Here is a 13,517-nt window from a genome sequence, read left to right as displayed (position 1 = left end):
AATATTAAAAAAAAATACAGCATCATACATTAAAAACTTCCCTAAACAGGGCCGCCTTCAGTTGTCTTTTAAAAGAAAAATACCGGTAGTTGTTTATTGCCTTCACATCTGTTGGGAGGGTGTTCCACAGGGCGGGTGCCACCACTGAGAAGGCCCTCTGCCTGGTTCCCTGTAACCTCCCTTCTCGCAGCAAGGGAGCCACCAGAAGGCCCTTGGCGCTGGACCTCAGTGTCTGGGCAGAACAATGGAGGTGGAGACGCTCCTTCAGGTATACAGGACCGAGGCCATTTAGGGTGTTGAAGGTCAGCACCAACACTTTATTATCTGTCCTGTGCCTTAAGCTCCCAGAGTAGGATAGAGCATTAAAACACAATATTAAAAACCATTTAAGAAGCGGGAAGTGAAGTTACAGGGAACCAGGCAGAGGTGGTGCCCGCCCTGTGGAATGCCCTCCCACCAGATGTCAAGGAAATAAAGAACTATCTGAAGGCAGCCCAGTTTAGTGGAGTTTTAATGACTGATGTTTCAATTAATATTTTTAATCTGTTGTTGGAAGCAGCCCAGAGTGGCTGAGGAGACCCAGCCAGATGGTTGTTGTTGTTGTTATATTTAAAGCAACTTGTGGAAATTAGGCGTGCCCTGATAATGCAAGTGTCAAAAGCCAGAAGGTAAAGAAGGGGTGTCCTCAGCATCCTCTGAAGGTGCCAGGCGCAGCTCTTTGGCGAGGGTGTCCCACGACGTAGCGGCCACCACAGAGGAGGCCCTCTTCCGAGCGTACACCCTGCCCGAGCTTCTGAGGGCAGTGGAACTGTCAAGACGGCCCCCTGTGTCGATTCTGGCCCCTGGAAGCCCCCTTTCAGTTGTTTGGGGACTGAGTCGTTTAGGGTTTCAAACGCCAACAGGCACATCTTGAATTGAAATGGCCTGGCAACCAGCACAGTTAATTTAAAACGGGGAAAACATAGTGTGATCTGAACGGGACCCCAGCCAGCAACCCGACGGGTGTGTTTCGGGCCAGTTGAAGTTTCCGAGTCGTCTTCAAGGGCAGCCCCACGCAGAGCGCATTGCAGTCATCCAATCTGGAAGTTGCCGGAGTGTGGAGTTCAGATAATCTCCGTCCAAAAGCAGACATAGCTGGCGAATGCGCTGTATCTGGGAAAAGGCCCTGCTAGCCACCAAAACCGCCTGAGTCTCCAATGGCAAGATCGAATCCAAGATGGCGATGGAATTCTCCCACAGTCCGCCAGCCCCTGGCTTCTCCCACAAGGGGGGATCTGAGTGCCAGATGGGCAGGGTATAAATATATTATTATTATTATTATTATTATTATTATTATTATTATTATTATTAAAAAAGGTAAAGGTACCCCTGCCCATACGGGCCAGTCTTGACAGACTCTAGGGTTGTGCACCCATCTCACTCAAGAGGCCGGGGGCCAGCGCTGTCCGCAGACACTTCCGGGTCACATGGCCAGCGTGACATCGCTGCTCTGGCGAGCCAGAGCCGCACATGGAACGCCATTTACCTTCCCGCTAGTAAGTGGTCCCTATTTATCTACTTGCCCCCGGGGGTGCTTTCGAACTGCTAGGTTGGCAGGCGCTGGGACCGAACAACGGGAGCGCACCCTGCCGCGGGGATTCGAACCGCCGACCTTTCCATCAGCAAGCCCTAGGCACTGAGGCTTTTACCCACAGCGCCACCCGCGTCCCTTATTATTATTATTAATAATAATAATATTTATTTCAACAGGGTTGTCTTAACTGTCTAATTTAATTGTCGACTTTTACGTATTAACATCCGCACAGCTGGTTTTACACTTTGCAGGCTGCTTTAGAAGCCCGTTTTGGGTTTAAGCAGAGTATAAATTGACGAAGAGGATAATCCCAAGTTATTATTATGGTCTTACTCTCATCTATCCCCCTTGCAGGCTTTGAAAGCTCTCCAGGACATGAGTTCCACAGCCCAGCCTGGGCTGGCCCTGCCTTCTTCGCGAAAAGCAAAGAGCATTCCTGTCCAGGCATTCGAGGTAAAAGCCAAGTCTTTTCAATCACTCCTTAGGCTCAAGTCCAAGGCTGAGTTGCAGTTGCCAGCGGGCAGAGAAGGCGCAGAAGGAGCTCCAAGTTTTTAGCCCTCTATGGTGCCAAAGGGAACACTTTGGGCTGAATGTCCCAGAAGCCAAAGAGGCTCTCCAAATTCACCCTTCCGGTCGCCAGGGGGCCAGGATTCAGTCGCCTTTGCAACTCCTCCTACACGATGGCAAAAAGGAGAATGTGTATTAACTTTCCACATTCCCTCCATTCCTGTGAAGCTGCTTGGAGTCACCGTTGGCCCATGTAGCTTAGCATTGCCAACACTGACTGGCAGAGGCTTTTCAGGCAGGGGCCCGATCCTCCCTGGAGATGCCCCTGGGACATTCTGTATGCGAAGACCGCTAGGGCCCCTTCCCCAATTAATTGAGGAGGCAGCGGCAGTGTAGTGGTTAGAGCATCGAACCAAGGCCTGGGAGACCAGGGCTCAGATCTTTACTTGGCCACGAAGCTCTTTTGCCAGGTGACCTTGGGCCAGCCGCTGACTCTCGGCTCAGCCTACCTCACAGGGTTGTGGTGAGGATCCGTGGGGAGGTGGAGAGTTCCCTGCTTCGAGCTCCCTGGAGGAAAGGTAGCCTATAAATGCAAGAAACATAAATAGATGCACGAATAATTATCTTGTGTGTTGAGAAACATCTCATAGTACGCCCCCGGAGGACCTTGTGGTCTACAAATAATAACACCTTGGAGATCCAGGGCCTCGGAGAGATTAGGTTGGCCTCGAGCAGGGCCAGGGCCTTTTCGGCAATGGCCCCAGCCTGGTGGAACGCTCTGCCACAAGAGATCAGCGCCCTGCGGGATTTGACATCTTTCTGCAGGGCCTGCAAGACGGAGGTGTTTTGCCAGGCGTTTGGCCAGGGCTCAGCCTGACTCCCCTTTTATTTTTGCATAAGAACTAGTATGAAAGAGGCTTCCCAGCATTCTCCAAACAGTTGGGCCAATGAGCACTTACTGTTCCCAACCCTAACCCTGCAGAAGCCATCTAATTTGATTTAGACCTGTTTTTAGGAGGCAGTTTAATTACTGTTTGATTTTATACTAATGTTATATATTTGATTTTTTTTTTATAATATATTTTTTTTAACAATCAACAAACAGACAATACAAACAAACAAATACAGAACAAAAAATAAAAACAACACATACAAACAATATAAAATACAGTATACAAGAAAAAATAAAAAGAAAAAGTTAAAAACAATTATTGTGTCTTTGCATTTTTTTAACATTAACCTAGGTCTGCGACTTCCCCAGACCTTCCCACTCTGTATTCTAGATCTTATATTCTGACAGTAAATTCTTTCCCTCTGGCATATCTTTGGTTCAACTTAATCTTAATATCTTAACATAATTGCATTTCCATATGTCTTAAAACATTAGTCTTTCTTAATCGTTAAATTTTTATGCTAATATTCTTTTAAATTCAATCTGATATCCTCAAACATTCTTTATCTTATAATGCTTCTGTAAATAGTCTTTAAACTTCCTCCAGTCTTCCTTCACCGTCTCTTCTCCCTGGTCTCTGATTCTGCCAGTCATTTCTGCTAGTTCCATATAGTCAATAACCTTCATCTGCCATTCTTCCAGCGTGGGTAATTCTTGCGTCTTCCAAGTTATATATTTGATGTTAGCTGCCCTGAGCCCGACTTTGGCCGGGGAGAGCGGGATATAAATAAATGATGATGATGATTGGACATCCTCCCTCCCTCCCTCCCAGGTGAAGCTGGACCTGACCTTGGGTGACCTCACGAAGATCGGGAAATCTCAGAAGTACACCTTGAGCGTGGATGTGGAAGGTGGGAAGCTTGTTGTTCTGAAGAAGCAGAAGGACTCTCAGGAGGACTGGAACACCTTTGCTCACGACAAGAGTAAGGAGGAGCCCCGAGTGTGAACCCACTTCCAGCCGTGCCCTCTTGGGGACCGAGTCTCCTTTGCCCTAACCCTCCATGCGATCAGGTTGTGGCCTTTTGAGGAACCCACCTTAAGGAACAAGCCCTTTCCAAAGAACTAACTTATTTGGGGAGGGGTGAGGTTTCCTCATCATGTTTTGGTGACTCTCCTGCCTCGACCTGATGGCTTGAGCTGCCCCCTGAAACATCTTCTCGTGCATTTGAGAACCTGCCCACAGGGAACGCGCTGTCTCAACCTGGTCCCCTGCCTGATGATGTGTTGGACTACAACTCCCATGAGCCTCAGCATCTTACGGCTATGCAGGCCGGGGCTGTTGGGAGTTGTAGTCCGACAGGTGCTGGGGAGGCACCAGGTCAGCGAAGGCTGCATTCAACTCCTACCCGTCTATCTAGAAATGCACAGCGGGTGAAGCAGCCCGAAAGCGAATTCCTAAGGGAAGGGTAACTGGAAAGGGGGAAACCATCATTCCTACGCATCGCTTTTGTATTTATTTAATAACAATTATACACCCCTTCACTGTAAAAAGAGAGAAAACCCTCCCAAGCGGTTCACACGAAAAAAGATAAAGCAATAAAACGAAAAGGTTGCAACTATAATTTACGACTTTCAAAAAGTTAAAAAAGGAACAGACTGAAAACGTTAAAGCTCACACCAGCTTTCTAAACACCTGGGCCAAAATGTTTTTAGCAGGCGCTGAAAAGAGTACAGTGAAGGTGCTTTCTTGAGGTCAAGTGGCAGGGAGTTCCAAAGTGCAGGTGCTGACACACTAAAAGAGCCGAGTTCTTACAGATACTGATCCCCCTCTCCCTCTCTCTCCCCAGTCCGCCAGCTGATAAAATCCCAGCGGGTGCAGAATAAGCTGGGAATCGTCTTCGAGAAGGAGAAAGAGAAGACTCAGAGGAAGGACTTCATCTTTGTTAGTGCCAGGGTGAGTGTTTGGGGCGCCAGCGGTCAAGATCCCCTTGGCCAGAGGAGTGTGGAAAGGTCAGGCGGAGGGGCAGCGACCGGTCCCAGGTCCCCCCCTGAGCTTCTTGGCCAAGTGGGCAATTTGAACCCTGGTCTCTCCCACGTTCTAGCCATTGCAGCACCATGGGCTCTCAAGGCTTACTTATAAATCTTAGAGGTTTTGTAAATAAGTTGAACAGGTTGTCCTTCTGTCAACTGTGGCGCTCTGCAGTCCCTGGCTATGTAGCTCTCTCTCTCTGTGTCTCTGCTGGCCCCGTCACTGCAGCGCTGGTTTACGTATAAGCTAAACAAGCTATAGCTTAGGGCCCCACTCTGGATGTACATTTCCAAAATCTAAGATAAAAAACAAATAAAATAAAACCTACATAGAGCAACAGTGTTTTGTGTTGTGTAGGCTCCTGTGATGTAAGTCATGGGCCCCGCCTGCTCCCAAAAATATCACTGGTTTGCTCCTTTCTATATATAGGGTGCTTCCATTCTGCATGGACTGGTTGCATGGCAACACGTGCAAATGGCTTGAGATACCTATTAGGTCCATAAATTAAGGTAAAGGTAAAGGTATCCCTGCCCGTACGGGCCAGTCGTGACCGACTCTGGGGTTGCGTGCTCATCTCGCTTAAGAGGTCGGGAGCTAGCGCTGTCCGAAGACACTTCCGGGTCACGTGGCCAGCGTGACATCGCTGCTCTGGCGAGCCAGCACCAGCGCAGCGCACGGAAATGCCGTTTACCTTCCCGCTATAAAGCGGTACCTATTTATCTACTTGCACTTGGGGTGCTTTCGAACTGCTAGGTGGGCAGGAGCTGGGACCGAAGGACAGGAGCTCACCCCGCCGCGGGGATTCGAACCGCCGACCATGCGATCGGCAAGTCCTAGGCTCTGAGGTTTTACCCACCGCGCCACCCGCGTCCCTTGGTCCATAAATTACCATCTAGCATATACAGTCATACCTCATGTTACGTTTGCCTCATTTTACGTTCTTTCAGGTTATGTCCCGCGGTGACCTGGAAGTACCGGAAAGGGTTACTTCTGGGTTTCACCACTCACGCATGCGCAGAAGCGCTAAATCTCATTTCGCACATGCGCAGAAGCATCAAATTGCGCCATGCACCTGCGCAGATACGGTGCTTCAGGTTGTGCTCTTCTCATGTTGCGAAAGGGCCTCCGGAACGGATCCCATTCGCAACCAGAGGTACCACTGTATTCAACACAAAAAACAGCAACAATTTGTTGTTGAGAACAACATATAAAGGGCCCCATTACCTTCAGTAGCTTAGGGCCTCATCAAACCTAAATTCGGTCCTGCCTCACTGCGATTTCTGCCACAAGGAAGCGTTGTTGCTGTTATGTTGCTGTTTCTTGTGGCTGCCACTCAGGGACTCAAGCGCATGAGAATGTTGACATCCATGCGCGCAGCAAGTTGGTGCCCCATCCGTTGCCGTGGTTTCCAGTAACTGGGATTCAGAAGCATCCCTGCCTCTGACTGCGGAGGCAGCCATTGTGGCCAGCGGCTATCGATAGCCCTTTCCTCCTCCATGAATTTGTAGCGTGAATTCATGAGTGGCATGAATTGGAGCTGAAGAGGGGCAGGTGTGGGGCAGTGCCCTGCTGCTCCTGTAGGGAGGGAGCCCCGTGGATGCGACCGGAGGGGAGGAAAAAGGAGAAAAGAACTGGCAAAAAATCACCAAACATCCAACATTTTTTATTATTATGTTTATGATTTTCAGTTTTATTCATTTTGATCATTTGACAATCATTTTGACATTTCAAAACTTGACTTCCTTCCCCCTCTTTCTGCAGTGCCTTAAATTTGTTTTTTACATTTTCTGCAAATTCCAATTACTATTTTCTAAAAATAATTTTTATTAGTTTTGCATATAATCACATTGCGCAACATCACATATTCTTATTTAACCTTTTTGCCTCAGCTGAGCCTAATGACTTCTCTCCTTCCCGCCTAATGGTTTACAGACTTAGGTTTTGCTTCCTTCCGTTTCACTTCCTTTCCTATTCTTCTTATGTCATTACCTAAAAAGTTACATTACACTACCTGAATAGGTAGCAGTTTCATTTTACAAATCTTCAGATAACCCTGCTAATGATGTTAATTGCTTACAGTTATCTTTCAAATAACTGTACGCATAACAGGGACGCGGGTGGCGCTGTGGGTTAAAGCTTGCCGATCGAAAGGTCGGCGGTTCGAATCCCCGCGGCAGGGTGCGCTCCCGCTGTTCGGTCCCAGCGCCTGCCAACCTAGCAGTTCGAAAGCACCCCTGGATGCAAGTAGATAAATAGGGACCGCTTACTAGCGGGAAGGTAAACGGCGTTTCCGTGTGCGGCTCTGGCTCGCCAGAGCAGCGATGTCACGCTGGCCACGTGACCCGGAAGTGTCTTCGGACAGCGCTGGCCCTCGGCCTCTTTGAGTGAGATGGGCGCACAACCCTAGAGTCTGTCAAGACTGGCCCGTACGGGCAGGGGTACCTTTACCTTTTTTATCTTTCAAATATAGTATAAATTTGTTCCAGTCCTTTTGGAATGCTTGGTCTCGCTGGTTGTGGATTCTTCCCACCAGTTTCGCCAGTTCTGCAAAGTCCATCATTTTCATCTGCCACCCTTCTTTCGTTTGTAGCTCCGGTTGTTTCCATCTTCGGGCTAACAAAATTCTTGCTGCCGTAGTTGCATACAAGAACATTTTTTTTATGTTGTCTCGGAATCTTTTTACCCACTATACCCAATAAGAAAGCTTCTGGTTTCTGCAAATTCCGAATTAACTTTATTTACTCATTTATTCATCTACTTTAAATGTATACTCTTATAAAACTGCAGGTTATTACAGTAGCCCTGCTGGTGTTCTTAAAAGCATCGAGTAGAAACGTGCTGCTTTAAGAATACCGTATTTTTCGCTGAATAAGACGCACCCGACCATAAGACGCACCTAGTTTTAGAGGAGGAGAACAAGAAAAAAATGTTCTCTCCCTCTGTGCTCAGCACCTCTCCAGCAAAGCGGGAGGAGAAATGGAAGGGGCTCCGTTTCTCCTGCTGCTTTGCTGAAGAGGCACTGTGCAGCTTTCTCTCTCTGCGCAGCGCCCCTTCAGCGAAGCGGCAGGAGAAACGAAGCCTCTTCCATTTTTCCTCCCGCTTCGCTGAAGGGGCCGCTGTGCAGAGAGGGAAAGCTGTGCAGCGGTTCTCCAGCGAAGCGAAGCCAGGAGAGCAGTGGCGTAGCGTGGGTTGTCAGCACCCGGGGCAAGGCAAGTAATTTGCGCCCCCTAACCCGGGGCCAGGCAAGTAATTTGTGCCCCCCCCCCGCTGCACTGTCCCTCCCCCAGATAGTCCCTCGCTCTCTCTCCGCACCGCACCGCACGCCTGGCACCCTCCCCTCCACAGTGGGCGGCGACCCGGCGGCTCGGATCGGATTCGCACAGCCAGCACTGCAGTGAGAGAGAGTGAGTGAGCCGGGTAGGGGCAGAGAGCTGCGAGTGCGAGCGCCCCCCCCCCAGATGTTGTGCCCAGTGTGGCCGGCCCCCCCCTGCACCCCCCATGCTGTGCCACTGCAGGAGAGCAAGAGGGGTTGATCCCTCTTTCTCTCCTGGCTTCAGCAAAAGCAACATGAAGCCTCTGGAGCACAGTGCGAGGCTCTTGCTGCGCTCAGGAGGCTTCGGGAGGCTATCTCTGAAGCCAGGAGAGCAAGAGGGATCAGTGCGCACCGATCCCTCTTGCTCTCTTGGCTTCTGTGATAGCTGTGCAGCCTGCATTCGCTCCATAAGACGCACACACATTTCCCCTTTTAGGAGAGGGGAATTGTGTCTTACAGAGCGAAAAATACAGTAACTATGGAAGCGGGGGGATTGCCTAGAAAGTTGGGGAGCCCTGGGTGGTTTTTCCTGCTTGTGTTTCTCTGAGGCTGTTCTCTTTGTCTTGCTGCCCTCCTGTCGTGTCCCCCCCCCACTACAGAAACGCGAGGCCTTCTGCCAACTCCTGCAGCTGATGAAGAACAGACATTCGAACCAGGACGAGCCGGACATGATTTCCATCTTCATTGGCACGTGGAATATGGGTCAGTCTTGCCATCGGGATGTGTGAACCTGGGCTGTCACAGGTGTCGGGGTCTAGAGAGGAGCCGCAGGGAGCAGTCTGCTGTTACATTTATTCCATAAAATGTATAGACCCCTTGATGGCAAAAACAAAGCAAAAAAAACTTCAAAGCGGTTTACAGAAAGGGCAAAGCACAATTATCAATAAGAAGAATAAATTGCAATAATGTAAGTCTTTTGGAAAGGTAAAGGTAAAGAGACCCCTGACCATTGGGTCCAGTCATGACTGACTCTGGGGTTGCGGCGCTCATCTCGCTTTATTGGCTGAGGGAGCCGGCGTACAGCTTCCAGGTCATGTGGCCAGCATGACTAAGCCGCTTCTGGCGAACCAGAGGAGCGCACGGAAACGCCTTTTACCTTCCCGCCCCAGTGGTACCTATTTATCTACTTGCACTTTGACGTGCTTTTGAACTGCTAGGTTGGCAGGAGCAGGGACCGAGCAATGGGAGCTCACCCCGTCGCGGGGATTCGAACCGCCGACCTTCTGATCGGCAAGTCCTAGGCTCTGTGGTTTAGACCACAGCAGCACCCGCGTCCCTTTTAGGAAAGTTAAAATAAGCTAAAAACAGATTAGAACTCGCACCAACTTTCTAAATACCTGTGTAGGCTCGCCTGTAAACAAAAATGCTTTTAGCAGTCACCCAAAAGAGAACAGCGAATGTGTTCCTGCCCGGTGTCAGTACAAAGCCCACGACTTTTGCACATTTATTTTTTGTGCTTTGGGCAAAGAAAATAACAAAAAATAAAAAGGGGATGCAATGTGGCTGGGCGTCCGGGAAAATAGACTCTGACGATCCCACCCACCATTGCACCCAATATGTTTCAATTAGTCGTACCTTGGATCCCAAACGCCTTGGTACTCGGACATTTTGGCTCCTGAACGCCACAAACCCGGAAGTGAGTGTTCTGGTTTACGAACATTCTTTGGAAGCTGAATAATAATAATAATAATAAATTTTATTTATATCCCGCCCTCCCCAGCCGAAGCTGGGCTCAGGGCGGCTAACAACAATCAAAATAATCCAGCATTCTAAAAACATTCATTATAAAATTAATTAAAATCAAATTGATGGCAACCATTAAGCAAAATTCTGTGCAGATTGCCAGAGGAGGGGGTCAGGCTGCGCCCTGACCAAAGGCCTGGTGGAACAGCTCTGTCTTGCAGGCCCTGCGGAAAGATGTCAGGTCCCGCAGGGCCCTAGTCTCTTGTGAACATCCCAATGGGGCTTCTGTGGCTTCTGATTGGCTGCAGAAGCTTCCTGCAGCCAATCAGAAGCCGTGCTTTGGTTTCCGAACGTTTTGGAAGTCAAACGGACTTCCGGAACAGATTCCGTTCGACTTCCAAGGTACGACAGTATATGCAATTTTGGCTTTAAACGCAATCCTCGGAACGTAACATCGCTTACCGTAAGGCAAATTCAAAATACAGTCGTACCTTGGAAGTTGAACAGAATCAATTCCAGACGTCCGTTCAACTTCCAAAACATTTGGAAACCAAAGTGCAGCTTCCGATTGGCTGCAGGAAGCTCCTGCAGCCAATCAGAAGCCACAGAAGCCCCGTCGGAAGTTCAGCTTTCAAAAATAGTTTGAAAACCACAACAGTCACTTCCGGGTTTGCGGCGTCCGGGAGCTAAAACGTTTGGGAACTAAGCTGTTCAACTTCCAAGGTACGGCTGTAATGCAAATTACACAAATTCAAAACATTTCCACAGTCTTAAAAACCAGGAACATCTGTGCTCCTGCCAAAAAGACAAAGAACACTCTCTGCAAAAACATTAAGCAGAAACAAAAATATTGAAGCAGAACCTTTGCCTTATAAGGTCCCAGGCTGGGCGGTAGAGCAAGGCTAGGGGGAAAGCTGGTGCGGCTGGGTAGTCCCAGCAGACCCCCCCCCACAACTCCCCCCCTTCTGCAATGACTGGCCAATGGTTGGACGCCTCTGGGAGAGCCCACTGGGGTGGAGAGCCCTGCTTCAGCGAGGCTCCTCACGGGGTCCCTGCCATGGGAGCATATTCCCCCAGTGCTTTACCAGTTGTACTGGTTCCCGGTGGAGTACAGGGTCAGATTTAAGGTGCTGGTTTTGACCTTTAAAGCCCTTCACAGCCTGGGACCCTCATACCTATGGGACCACATCTCCCTGTATGCTGCACAGGGGACCTTAAGGTCCATAAATAGCAACACCCTACAGGTCCCGGGCCCTAAGGAAGTCAGATTATCCACCACCGGGGCCAGAGCCTTCTCAGTGATGGCTCCGACCTGGTGGAATGCTCTGTCCCACGAGACCAGGGCCCTGCAGGATTTAACCTCCTTCCTCAGGGCCAGTAAGGCAGAACTATTCCACCTGGCCTTTAATTTGAATTCAGCCTGATCTTTTATTTCCCTTCTCTTCCCTCCTCCTCCCCTTTTTATGAAGATTCCCCACTCTGGGATCCCACAGCTAATTCTCCCCTGGTCTCCTTGCTGGCCCAAGGGGGACTAATTTAGCCAGCTAGCCTTGGTGATTATCTAATGCTTATTGGATGGATTTCCCCCCTAAATTGATTCTTGAATTCTGAATTTATTGTTATTCACGTTTTATACTGTATTTTAAGCTGTTTTTTGGTGTATCAATTAAGTGTTTTAAATTTGTTGTTAGCCGCCCTGACCCCGGTTTTTTGAACCGGGAACGGCGGGGTATAAATAAAAATTTATTTATTATTATTATTATTATTATTATTATTATTATTATTATTCTGATTGGCCGCTTCCCTCTTCTCCTCTGCAGGCAGCGTTCCGCCTCCCAAGAACATCACCTCCTGGTTTGCCTCGAGGGGTCTGGGCAAGACTCTGGACGAGATGACCGTCACCATCCCCCACGACATTTACGTCTTCGGCACCCAGGAAAACTCCATGGGGGACAAGGAGTGGGTGGACTTTGTGCGCGGAGTCCTCAAGGAGTTCACGGAGATAGAGTACCGGCCGGTGGGTGCCCAGGAGGAGGCAGAGGGGCCGCCTGGGGGGGTGTGGGGAGCCTGTTTCTCTCTCCCCCCAGCCAGGTCTTCCCATAAGAAACGTCGTCTCCTTGCTTGCCTCTTTCCAGATCGCCATGCAGTCCCTGTGGAACATTAAAATAGCCGTCCTGGTGAAACCAGAACATGAGAACCGGATCAGCCATGTCAGCACCTCCAGCGTGAAAACCGGGATCGCCAACACTCTGGGTAAGAGTGAGAGCTGTCCGGAGGAAGGCTAGGCTGCCCCAGATTCCCCCAGCAAGAGTCTTGGGTAGGAATAAGCCAGGTCGTTTTAGCGGTTTCCGTGCTGCGTCCATTTTAGAGTCATGCAAGTGTGCAACATAGGAAGTTGCCCCCTGTGCTTGTTGTAAACAAAATCTGCCCTTTGTCCCCTTATGGGGTATCCAAGAGCCCGTATAGAGTCCTTACGTAGATCCCCTATTGGTAGGAGAAAATAACAGAGGCCAATCAGAGAATATTGAGAAGCAAAGCAGCTAGTAAGCTTTGATCTTTATTGATCTGTTGCAACAGGGTGCTCCCCTCACACACAGGAGAGAGGAGGGACCCAGAAAAATGGCATGCAAGGCCTTATAAAGACTTTTGAAATTCCCAGCCTGTAGATCAAGACCACCCCCAGAAACATCATACATACATCACAGAAGGGGTGTAACATAAGACCACCCCTACATCATAAAAAGGCGGTCTAAAACAGAAATTTTGAATATTGTTTTTCTCCTATTGTTGTTTATCTCCTGTCTGGCAGGTCACTTGACTGGATTGCCTGGGGAGCCTGGCCGTTCTTTTGCAGTGATAAATACTTAGTTCCTGGGCCAGGTCACAGGCTCACACCCTATTCATATCTTAAATGTGTCCTTAAGACAGGATTTGTGAGGAAAGAGACAATGGGGAGGATTCCCACTTTGACCTTGTAGAGAAAACATTGGATCAGTTTAGGAATCAAAATGGTTCCAGGTCGGTCTTCCTGTGCTGATCTATGCTTGGTTGGTACATTTATGAACATTGCCATATATCTAAGACCTCAAATTCCTATCACATGCTCTCAGAGTAGCCCAGTATTCCTGGCTGCTGTTGGATCTTGGGCTTCTCTGCAAGGGACCTTTTTCTGTTCCCGGATGCCGTGAGGATTGAGCTTCTGCTTGCAGAAGCTTTTACCAGCGAACCAAAGAGGCCTCTCTCCTCCTGCCCATTCCTGCAAAGCTCTGCGCTTGTGCTGGCGGTCTTTGCCAAACAACTGCGGCTCAAATGCATTTGGGAAGATTTATTACCTGGAGAGGAATTTGAGCAGGTGGGAGGAGCAGAAGCTGGGGAATTGCTGAAACACATACAGTGGTACCTTGGTTCTCAAATGCCTTGGTACTCAAACAGCTCGGAACCCAAACACTGCAAACCCAGAAGTGTTCTGGTTTGCGAACTTTTTTTGAAAGCCGAACGTGTTCCATTTTGAGCGTTACGC

General features: G+C 49.1%; 2 protein-coding genes across 2 annotated transcripts in view; one reads left to right on the top strand and one right to left on the bottom strand.

Moving 5' to 3' along the window:
* Positions 1-13,517, bottom strand: part of LOC310676834 (tigger transposable element-derived protein 1-like) — a gene marked incomplete at its 3' end in the record, with an annotated part of 1,439,559 nt that overhangs the window by 971,425 nt on the left and 454,617 nt on the right. The window lies entirely within an intron of this gene.
* The window catches only part of INPPL1 (inositol polyphosphate phosphatase like 1), an 81,064-nt gene that overhangs the window by 42,072 nt on the left and 25,475 nt on the right, over positions 1-13,517 (top strand). The window contains exons 8-13 of the mRNA XM_083436104.1: positions 1,928-2,026; positions 3,805-3,955; positions 4,820-4,926; positions 8,914-9,016; positions 11,818-12,014; positions 12,133-12,250. Coding sequence (XP_083292230.1) covers positions 1,928-2,026; positions 3,805-3,955; positions 4,820-4,926; positions 8,914-9,016; positions 11,818-12,014; positions 12,133-12,250 — 775 coding nt within the window. The remainder of the gene's footprint in view (positions 1-1,927; positions 2,027-3,804; positions 3,956-4,819; positions 4,927-8,913; positions 9,017-11,817; positions 12,015-12,132; positions 12,251-13,517) is intronic.

The sequence above is a fragment of the Podarcis tiliguerta genome (genome assembly GCF_965153285.1).
Source record: "Podarcis tiliguerta genome assembly, chromosome: 4".
Lineage (NCBI taxonomy): Eukaryota > Metazoa > Chordata > Lepidosauria > Squamata > Lacertidae > Podarcis > Podarcis tiliguerta.
The sequence above is the reverse complement of the archived record's forward strand: the minus strand, read 5'-3'. Positions and strand labels throughout refer to the sequence as shown.